Source organism: Buceros rhinoceros, unplaced genomic scaffold, assembly GCF_000710305.1.
Source record: "Buceros rhinoceros silvestris isolate BGI_N320 unplaced genomic scaffold, ASM71030v1 scaffold15034, whole genome shotgun sequence".
NCBI lineage: Eukaryota > Metazoa > Chordata > Aves > Bucerotiformes > Bucerotidae > Buceros > Buceros rhinoceros.
Window position 1 is genome coordinate 34194 of NW_010408934.1, and position 10870 is coordinate 45063.

A 10870-nucleotide genomic window follows, 5' to 3' on the forward strand; every position below is an offset into this window, starting at 1 on the left:
CTGCTGATGTCAGCCATGTCCCATGTAAGAGAAGAACATAACCTGAGCTCAGCTCCTGCGGCTTTTGGTGTGTTTTGAAGGTTTAAAGAAAACATAGCGATGCCTGAGGCAAAGTAGGGCACATGCGTGAGGGTTAGTAGCGCGCGGGAGAGCATCAACAGCGATGGAGCCAGGTGCTCAGCATGTCCCTATGAAGACGATCAGCACAAGCTCCTCTGGAAATATAAAACCAGGGGCAGGGTTGCACCTAGAAAGCCATCCAGGCTGTGACCACATGAGTTTTGTATCTCTGCCTCTGGTCCCTACTCTTCTTTTCGTCACTTTGAAATGGAGACATCTCTGCACATGACCAAGTTCCCGGGGCCGTTCCAAGGAAAGCGTTTGGACATAGCCCTGTGAGTGGGTTGTATTTACTGCGGGTGTCTCTCTTAAATGAGATGGTGACCACGAGATGGTTGTGGGCACTCGGATGGAGTCGAGTTCTTTTCCAGCTTCACAACTGTAAACGCTCATGGAGCGTTCTTCAGGCCAAAGTCAGCACGGCTGTGGATGTTGCAAGTGGAAGCACCACGTTAGGTCCTACTAAGTCCGAGCAGGATTGTTCTTATCAGAGAGGGCGTTTTCTGCAAACATTTCAGCAAATTCAGCTTTACATGTGTGAGGAGCTGGCAAAAAGGAGTTGTTCACCTTAAAAATGAGGAGGGAAATAAGTTCAAAAGTACAGAGTCCCCTGAAGTGCATGTTCCACTCCTCTCCTCTTGCAAATCTCTTTCAGATGGAAGAACTTTTGAAATGGGGGTTGGGTTTATTTCTCAATAGTGCAACTGATGCCAGATTAGAGTCCAAAACCCTGAAGTAAGATGGATAAAAAGAAACCAAATCTGTTGCTCTCTTTTGACTATGATTTTTTTTCTGGTAGTTACAAGTGGAGTGGAGGCACTTGAAAAACATTTCCTTCTGACCAGGGTCACCTAGACTTATTTTCTCTGCTAATGGGTGTGGAAAAACAAGATGAAAGCAAGCGCCATTGTTTGTGAATACATTTTTCTGTTGCTTTCATGTGCCTTAGTCCTACCAGTCATCTTGGACTTCAGGGCTGCCTTTGCTACTGAGCTCAGCTACTCTTCCGGTGCGTCTAAAAAATAATAATAAAAACACGGCAGCATAATATTTATTTAAGCCTGTACAATGTGCTTTCATGTGTATTCAGATTACGACATACTTTGTGGTTTGTTTTTTTTTTTATTGGAAGTATCTTCTTGAGAATGCAAAAAAAATCAGCTTGTTGGGAGGTCTGAGAATCCCCCAACAGCCAAGTGTTACATTAAGGGGACTATTTATTAATGACTAATGGTTAATTAATGGATCTCAGAAGAACTTCAGTGGTGATGGGCAGTGTGTGAATAGACTGGCAGGACGTGAGGCAAGCAGGCTGTAGGCAACTGCAACTACTTTCTACCCTGCCCAGATGCAGCCGTTGATTAAATATTCTGCATAAGATCAGGAGTTTATTCTGTTCTATAAACTACTGAATTCTAAAGCACAACCACGAGAAGACATTTTCCACTGTAAAGCCGCTGGACAGCCAACCTTCTAGGCTGCCTGTCAGCAACCCAGCTCGCTCTCCACCTGGGCTGGGTGTGCAAATAGGAAGGAGGAACCCCCCAGCCATAAAGTGGGTCTGTTTTACTGCCTGAAAGTGTCTCAGAGCTGTGGCTCTACCCTCTGCCAGTGCTCAGCGCTGGCTGTTCCTGCTCAACTGGTTGCTCAGAAAACTTGGGACAGGTTTAACTTGCCCTGGGATGAGGATGAGGAAGCTCTAGGGTTCATTTAGGTTAGTCATTTAGGATGCGCCGCACCCCTGAAGCCAGGTTAACAGATGAAAAAGAAACTTCTCCTGGGGACACACACAAGGACAGCCTGGGATAAAGGTGACAATGCTTTGAAACACATGCAACGAGTCCGTCATGCTGAGTGCTGCAATGCATGCGATGTCCATTAGAGGAGATACTGCTCATGCGAGGCGAGCGGCAGTGCGCAGGGGTGGGCGGGGAGGACAGGCCCTCTCGGGGCTGCTGCTCTCGGCCATGCTGGCTTTGGGTCAGGACAATCCCAGGATGGCAGAGGGGCTGCAGCAGGGTGAAAGCAGTGAGAGATCAGCCACAGCTTCACCCCACCTCTGACCCACCCCGAGCAGGAGGGAGGCTGCGTTTCAGAGCTCCAAGGCCCCCAGCTCTGCTGGGTCACTGTTCATTTAGAGTCCCTTTAGGAACAGAAGCTTTACCTCAGTCAACAGCACAGCAAGTGGCTCCAGCCTCCTCTCAGCTCGGACACACACTATTACCTCTCAGTGGGAATATACTACGTTCTTCTGCCCAGTCTGGGTGCAAGCATTCGCTGCACACACCTCCCGCTACAGCCTGCTCAGCGGGTCACTGTTCATTTAGAGTCCCTTTAGGAACAGAAGCTTTACCTCAGTCAACAGCACAGCAAGTGGCTCCCGCCTCCTCTCAGCTCGGACACACACTATTACCTCTCAGTGGGAATATACTACGTTCTTCTGCCCAGTCTGCACACACCTCCCGCTACAGCCTGCTCAGCCAGAGACGTGGGGTCCGCAGGAGAAACCGCGCGAGGAGAGCAGGACCCTGGGGATGTGGGCGCAGCCAACAGGGCAGAGCCAACGCGTATCGATGATAGCAGGCGAAGCGCAGCCTTTGCCCGCTTTCCCCAGGGAAACGGTTTCTGGGATGAGACGCCAACCAGCCAATGAGCAGAGTTACATCAAACACAGACAGGTATCCCTGGCTATGCAGGAGGGAAAGGAGAAACCATCAAACGTACACAAAGGAAAACCGCAGCCCTTTCTCACCCCCACGTCTACATGTTGGCCAATGCCTGACTCTCACCTCTCTGCTAAGCATTTAAACTTCTTTGCTTGTGATTCTGCTGACATGAAAATTAATGAAACACTGTCTCCTCGCTTAAAAGCATTTAGGTTGGCATTACAGTCGCTAGCTACAGCTCCTCCATTATTCTCCCCTGCATGAAACATTAGAAAGCCTTGGCGGGTTTCTCGGCACGCTTGGCACAGAGCAGCTCTCTACCTGCAGCTGCCTGGAAAAATAAGCAAGATGGTTTGATAATTCCCTAGCTGGAAACACTAAACACTCAGATATGTGGTGCTCCAAAAATTTTAGTTACAGCTCAAGTGTTTCTGCTGGATACCGAGATGGTTGTGGCACGGAGAGGACAGACTAATTTAAAGGCCACCGTGTGCTGCCCCCGATTGCTCAGCCCTAGGGAGAACGGCTGGTGGTCAGCGACGCCTCTGAAAGGCGTCTCTGCTGGGTCTTAAAACACAACCAGCCTCTTCCTCCTACAGTGCTCAGCTTTGGGTGGAGAAATGCCTCCGAGAAACACGGCTGTGGCCATGCTCCTCTTGAACTGAGCACAAACCAGGAAAAAGCATTTGCCTTTCCTGAGCTCTCAGTTTTTGGGCTCTTTGCAGGGACCAGTGCCCTGGTGACACTACTGAAAGGCACTTTGCTCCCCATCCCCGGTCTCCCCCGGGCTGTGTCAGGCATTTCCAGTGCTGCCTGCACTGAGAGTCACCCAGACCCTGCTTGTAGCCCTTGGAGCCCAGAGCACCGCCTGCGTTTGACCCATCCTCGCACTCTGCTCGGCGGGCCGGCAGCTGCTGGCCTCACCGTGGGTACGGGAGGGATGGGTTTGGCCCCGGATCCTGAGCGCCAAGGAGATCAAGCTGATCCATGAGGTTTTAATCAAAAACTTCAATCTGGGGAGGCTGGTTTCAGTCTGTCTCCTGAGGACCTCATTAAAAGGCTAGGAGCTGCAGGATTATTAAATTACACTACTCTTATTTACACAGTTGATACGGGGGATGGAGGCAGCAACTGCGTCAGAAAAACAGTCGGGTTTATCTTGAATTTTTACCTCCACATGCCAAAGTATGCCGTGCCGTTCCGCCTTTATGACCACATCAAACGCATTCCTACAGTGTGCTCACCCCCTGCCCTCTTTTCTCACGTGAGCAGAGTGAGCTGGTGAACCCAGTGCTTTCCTTCATCCTGGCCTCAGCTGAGCTTATCGCAGCCTGGTCATGACGGCTGGGCCCTGCAGCTGCTGCTGCTGCTCTCACAGCAGTGGTGCTTCACAGACATGTTGGGTCCATGAGCTCCGGTCCTCGAGTGATGCTTGTCACAGGAGGAGAGAGTGTCAAGGCACACTGACAAGGAGCTCATCCCAGTCCCTTCCTGAAAGTGGCCCTCAGACGGGAAACAAGAATCTTTTTGGGAAGGTCTGAGGTGGTGTCTGATAGCAGAGATGTGGGCTGAGAGGAACCTTCCTGCCATGCTCCTGGAAGGCCTGGAAAGTACCCCCAAAACACACATGGTGATTGCCCATCCCACCTGGATGAAGTCTGAGGAGGAGCAGTGTCCTGCTGCAGGGCTGTGTCCTCCTCAGAGCAACCGCTCTGCCACGCTCACCGCTCTGCACGCAGGGTCCAGAGCCTGGGATTCGTACCCAGCGCCCGCTCGGATGGGACCATCCAGGCACGGATAAGCTGAAGCATAACCCCTCTGCTGAGTCCAAGCCTGCTGCGGCTCAACAGTGTGTTTCTGTGTTGGGAGGTACCTACGGACGCCCAGAGACCTCGATATACAGAAGCACGCACAGGGTTGCTACACACAGAGGACCACATGGGCAGGAGACGGAGGACAAAGACAAGATGCCAGGCAGACAAGGCGAGTCCAGATGGAGGGGTGTTGCTCAGAGAGCACATCTGGTAGCTATGCTGGATTTTACTCTTGCTCACAGCCCTAATTCTGCCTCCCCTTATGGTGTCTTCAGGCCAGATGCTAGAAATGGCAGCTGAAGTAAAAGCGGGGCTCTCTGCTTGGCTTCCCAGTCCTCTGCAGAATCACCCTGCCCTGTGGCGACCGGCCTCTTCCCCGCACCTCCAAAAGGAGACACACAGTGTTGGGGCCCGTGGAAAGCTGACCAGCCTGGCATCACCGGGCAGCATCCCACACCTGGCCGTGGACACAGACACTCCCCCACCAGAGACTCTGCCATGCCAACACCAACCACAGCTCCCATCTTTCTGAGTCTGCCACACTTTTGCACCAAATCCATCATCTCCTCAATTACCCAGGAGGTGAAAACTCTTCCCATTTCAATTTTAGAAAAAATCCATTCAAATGTAAATGGTAATTTTTCAGATCGTGTATCAGATATTTGATACCACCTTGTTAACAGCTGGAATTTGGATGCCACGCCGTCCATGCTGAACAGAGGCAGGTAGAAGACCTCCGAACCAGACAATCTGAGGTAACCTCCTGGAAGCCCAGCACATGGCCAACTGTTTAGCCTCTCGGTTGCTATACTGGACTTGATCACCTTCCAGGAATCTGTCCTCCTCCCTGTGCGCTCGCGGGGAAATGTTATGACCCACATCTGCGCAACGCCTGGGTCCGCAGTCTGAAATCTCTCCTTGGCTCTATCCTTCGAGATAGCTGGATAAAGAGGGGCAATGTAGCCGTGTCCATTGCTTTGACAGGGACTGGCTTTTTTCCGTGTCTGAGCAGCGAGTCACAGACAGGCTTGTAATAAGATTTACTTACTAATCAGGAGCAGCAAGGGGCTGTGGTTGAGCTATCCCTCCTTACCTGTGCCCCAGCCTATTTTCTCTAAGGATCCTTAATGTTCTCTATAAATAATCCGGGGTTTTTTGTCATATAAACTTTATCTGAGTGTCTTCTTGGGTCACTACATTGGGGTAGAAATACTGCATAAGCAGGAGGACTCTGGAGAGCCTGATTTCTCTGGAAATGCTGCCTTCAGGATTTCCACTTCTAATCTCAGCTGGAACCTCAAACTCATAAAACAAAATGGGAAAAGGGAAATGAAATTGCATTTGTACTCGTCTAAACCTCTGTCAGGCGTCAATGCCTAATTGTGGCTGGCTAGTTTGATGTAGCTTTCATTTGAACCCAGCTCCTTAATTCCCAACTAATTAAGATGAAAGAGGCTTGGCCTCTGCTGTGGCATCGGGTCAGCTTGTCATTAAGGTCCTGTGGAGGCCATGGTGCAGATCAGCAGTGCTAAGGTCTCCCATGGCTCTGATAAAGAGGAGGACAAGAGCAGGAGAGAATCTGCGAGAGATACAGCTGCCTGCCTCCTGATTCAAGTGTGGATGGATGGAGGAAATTGGCTGCGGTTTCTCCTAGCAAAGGCTCTGCCTGCTGTGTCCTTAGAGCCAGGTGAAAGACCATTGGACCTAACTGCCGGTTTCCAGCTGAAAATGGATACCTATGGCTTGATGTTGGGGAGACAAACAGATGCTTGTCACAGTGAGGTGTGAGGTGCTTACAGGAGATCACCCAGGGCAGCGCAGCGCGAGGCAAGAGCCACAGGGCTGCTGCGGCAAGCGGGGCCACAAGCACTCAAGCTTATCCCTGACTTAGCTCATCTTGGATCCCAGTGGCCAAGCCATGTTCCTTCACTTACTCCTAAAAAACACTTGCCAGCATCTAATGCCAGCTGTGCCTGTCTGCTGGAACTGGCCGGGAAGTCAGTGTGGCTGGTTTCCCGGCAGTTTCCCTGGGAACACCCACCAGATGCTACAGGCAGCTTGTCCTGGTGGAGCTGCCGAGTTGGTGAGAATTAATACACGGGAACCCCTGGGAAGGTGGGGGTCAGGAAAGGAGCACAAGCTCATGTAAATCACAGTAGATCACCTAAGGAGCAGATTCCAGCTAAAGACCTGCTGCTGCACCCTAATGGCCCCACGCCTGGCCAGCACTGCCGTGTAGACTGTTTGCAAGGACAAACTGAGTCCCAGCACATCGCTCAGCAGCAAAGGGCTCCCCCGGCCTGTGATGGGGCAAGCATCTCTTGTAATGGACATCTCCCAGAGAAGAATTCTCTGGCCAGCCCCACCTTGGGGCTCCATTCCTCTCCCCGGAGCTGTTGGTTTGTTCATGTCCTTCATGCAGCGTGTTTGGGGCATGCGGGGCCATGCGCTAGGACTCTAAAAAGCATCGCAATTATTTTGTCTAGGAAAAGAATTAACTCAAACCACCACCACCACCAGATGCAAGCGGCACGTTAAGCCTCAGGGCTCCCCTCGGGACTGGCCTTCACGCACAGAGTAAGCATTGCCGCTGTTCACTCACTGCATCCCGCAGTCCCACCGCGAGCTCCTGTGCAGTGCTTGGGACACCTTGGCCTTGCAGAGTGTGATGGAGGACTCTGCTTGGAGGAGGACCTGCTCCCCGGCCAAGTAAACACGTAATGCTTACTTCAGGCTGGTAGAGGACAATTCCAGGGTGTGGGCAACCCAGGACTTAAGGTACCGCCAAAGAGGTAACGAAGCAAAACAACCTCTTGAATCCCATAGAAACAAAACCAAAGGAAAACGAAAGTCTTGCTGTGGGAGCAGGCAGGGCTCAGAAAGATTTTGGTTTGTAACGCAGTCTACCGACCAGACAGGTATATCTCCTTACTCCTGCGCTTTTTCTCCAAACGTCTCAGCCGCTTCTCCTCGCGACGCCGGGCCTCCTCTGCCTCCTGGTGCTGTCGGCACTTGTGGAAGTTCTCCACCACCACCCCCACAAACATGTTGAGCACGAAGAAGCTGACAATGAGCAGGAAGGAGATGAAGTAGAGAAGCATCCAAGGGTTATGGTTCTGGATGGGCTGGTGAGGTGGGGAATTAAAAAACAAGAGACAAGCTGTGTGTAAGTCAGGATACGGGGCACTCTGGAGCAACAAGGGAGCACAGTACACTGTGGTGGGGAGGAGGAGAGGCTGGGAGGAGTTCGGAGGTTTTTCCCCAAACAGTTTCCTCTCACTCACTTTCTCATCGACTAGAATTTTACTTTTGTTGTAAAACCCATCCTGGCCTCTGCAAGTTGCCTTACAGGGTTTAATTACGTTGGCGTTCATTTCATAGAGCCGAAGATAAATCTCAGTGGATGTGCATCATCCCGCCTGCGAGATCATTCCAGTTCAAGATACGCTCCAGCTTATTTTTATTTTTTTTAAGATGTGTGCTCATGATTCAAGTTTCTTAGTTGTTCAGGAGCAAGGGAAAACTAACTACAAAGTGCTATGTTGCTACGATGGGGCACTACTCATCTTAGACTCTTGACTTCCTTTGCAAATGCTTGAGCGTGCTGGGCCCATAACCCAGAGGTCGATGGATCGAAACCATCCTCTGCTACCAAACCCTCAGCACGTGAGTTACGCCGTAAACGACGCAACAGTGATGGTCGTGGCCAGAGACAAATTGCTCCAGTCTCTGATGGGCAACGTGCCAGATCACGGAGCGTCCCTCCTAACATGAGAGCATCCGGTTCCTCCATGTTGAACCCGGGACAGCCACATAACACACAAACTTAACGCCTCTTCCACAGCATTCCTGGTTTTTTTGCACCTTGTGCAAGTTTGCCTTTATTCATCCATGAAGCCGCAGTGCAATAGCACACGTGGCCCTCCTCAAGTACCATCATTCCAATTAAAAACCCCATCGGTGCTTGTTTGTGACTACACAGGGCATAGCTACTCAGTGGAGAATGGAAAACCTCGGCAGCCCAATGGGCAGGCAGGGCCTCGAGAAGGTCCTGTAGCTCTGCTCCTTCCTGGGACTTCAGGAACACCAGAGTCACCCAGGCACGAGACTAAGAGCAGCACATCTGGACTCTGCAGTCCATTTACCTGCTGGTCAATACCCACGGCATCCAAACCGTCGTACATGATGTTCACCCAGCCGTCTTTGGAGGAGAGGACAAACAAGGACATGAGGGCCTATAAGAAAACAAACTGCAAAGGTTGGTCTTGCATTTTAATCCCCAGAAAAGAAACTAATGACAGACAACGCTCTGCAAAACCATTCTGCAGTGAGGACTGAGGTCCGTGCATGAGGGACTGCAGGCAAAAGCAACGGCTTTAAGACACCGCTCTCCTATAAATGAGGAATGGTACAACCCTGGGAAGCCTCACTGCTGGAGACCAAGAGGTGCCCTGATCCATTCTCACCCAGTTAGGGTTGCTTCTGATAGATGAATGCCTACGACCTTCTTGGAAACATCCTGTGATGGTGGTTCCACACCCTCCTCGAGGGCTTTTTAAGTGCTTATCCAATAAAAACTGGTACAGAAAATCCCTGCAACGAGGACTTTACCTGTCCCAAATTGTCAAAGTTGTACTTCCGCCGAACCCATTTGTAGTGTGCGTTAGTGCAGTCACTCTTTGTGGTGATGTTTTTCACATCAGGGCCATCACAGTAGTAGAACTTGCCTTTAAAAAGCTGTATGTGAGAGCAACAAAAGAAGAAAAACCAAAAAAGAAGCAGCTTTGAAACATCTCTTCCCTGATTTATCTTCCTGTCCCCTAGCAGAGCTGTTTGCCTGGTTCAAACTCCTTTCGTTCCTTCCAGCTCAGATACCGTTCTCAACACATACGGCGGGGAAACACCGCTTGGAACGTCAACCCTGAGACATGGCTGTGTGCTGCCTCACTCACAGAAGGAAGGTGGTCCTGCAGGCCTGCCCTGTCTGGTGGGAGGATGACCATCTCCCCTCTGAGGAAGAGACATGACAGACATCGTAGCACACAGAGCCGAAAGGGATCTTGGGACTTTGTCTTTCCTCCCCCTGCCCTCAGGTTCTGTGCTGTTCATCAGGGAGGTCTGCTCTCCTAATCCTGAGGACCTTCCAATGAGCAGGAGCCAACCCCACCCTGCAGCATTTCTTCTAGGGCCTGGCTCTTCTTTCCTAACACCTAACTGAGGTCTCCCTTTGGAGAAATTTCAGCTCATTACTTCCACCTTAACCCCGCATGGTGAGAAAAACAGCTTCTCTTGTGCAGCAGGCACTTACAGATGGCTGTGGTGAGGGGAATACTCTACCTGGACCCCCAAAATCCCAAAGATAATGAAGAAAGCACAGCAGATGAGAACAATATTCCCAATAGGCCTCAAGGAGGAGATCAAGGTTTCCACCACCAGCTTCAGACCCGGGGCTCTGCTGATGACTCTGGAAAAAAAGGCAGAACAATAAAGCTTTTAATTTTTATGCATACTCTGTTATTACATGGTTTCTTTTCCTCCTCTGCTTGAGCTAACACAACACCCCTCTACTCAAAGACAGCCTTCAGAGTCAACTGGTGGCTTATCTGGGCAACCAGAACATTCCCCTTCCCATTAGATGCAGGAATTGAAGAAGTGTAAGCCACCCGATCAGCAGGGTGTTGGGCAATCGCTCACTGCTAACAGTAGGGAGGGAACACTCTCTGTGGGCACAATATCACAGAGGTCCACGTGTGCAAACAGCTTCATGGTGGTACTAGAGAGCACGTGTTGTCCTTTTTACTGTAGTGCTCACCTGCCCTACCAGCCCGGGCCCCAAGACAACTTTCCGAGCCAAGTAATTTCATTTTGCTTCCTAATTAGTTCCTAAACTGACTCCTGGCTGCCGGGAACTTGTGATCAACAGCTCTTCAGCCAAAGGGTCATCCCATTAAAGAGCGGCTTGCTCGCTTGCTGTGAGAGGCCAGGCACGCTCTGAGCCCAGCAGCTTTTGGGAATTATGGAGAACAAGGGTTTTCCTTTCCCGGATGAGCGCCTGGAGAACGGCTCTCCCATGGGTGTCCTAAAAATGTGTTTGTGCTCGTAAGTGTAATCAGCCCAAGCAAGCTTTCCTAGGACGGTGGGTGTTTTGACTGAAGAACATCAAAGCATTTTTTAGGAGGCACTTGTAGAAGAGAGAGGGTATGAATCCTTGCAGGAGGCTTGGGCTTGCCCTGCTAATGCTGCTTTCATGCCTGCCAAAGGGGGGTGGGG

At 50.9% G+C, this 10870-nt stretch overlaps 1 protein-coding gene across 1 annotated transcript in view; it reads right to left on the reverse strand.

Annotated features, from left to right (window-relative positions):
* LOC104492492 (voltage-dependent T-type calcium channel subunit alpha-1H-like) overlaps positions 1-10064 on the reverse strand; it is a gene marked incomplete at both ends in the record, with an annotated part of 35132 nt that extends 25068 nt beyond the window's left edge. The window contains 4 exons of the mRNA XM_010135059.1: positions 7512-7725; positions 8746-8835; positions 9212-9337; positions 9938-10064. Coding sequence (XP_010133361.1) covers positions 7512-7725; positions 8746-8835; positions 9212-9337; positions 9938-10064 — 557 coding nt within the window. The remainder of the gene's footprint in view (positions 1-7511; positions 7726-8745; positions 8836-9211; positions 9338-9937) is intronic.
* Between the last annotated feature and the right edge of the window lie 806 nt (positions 10065-10870).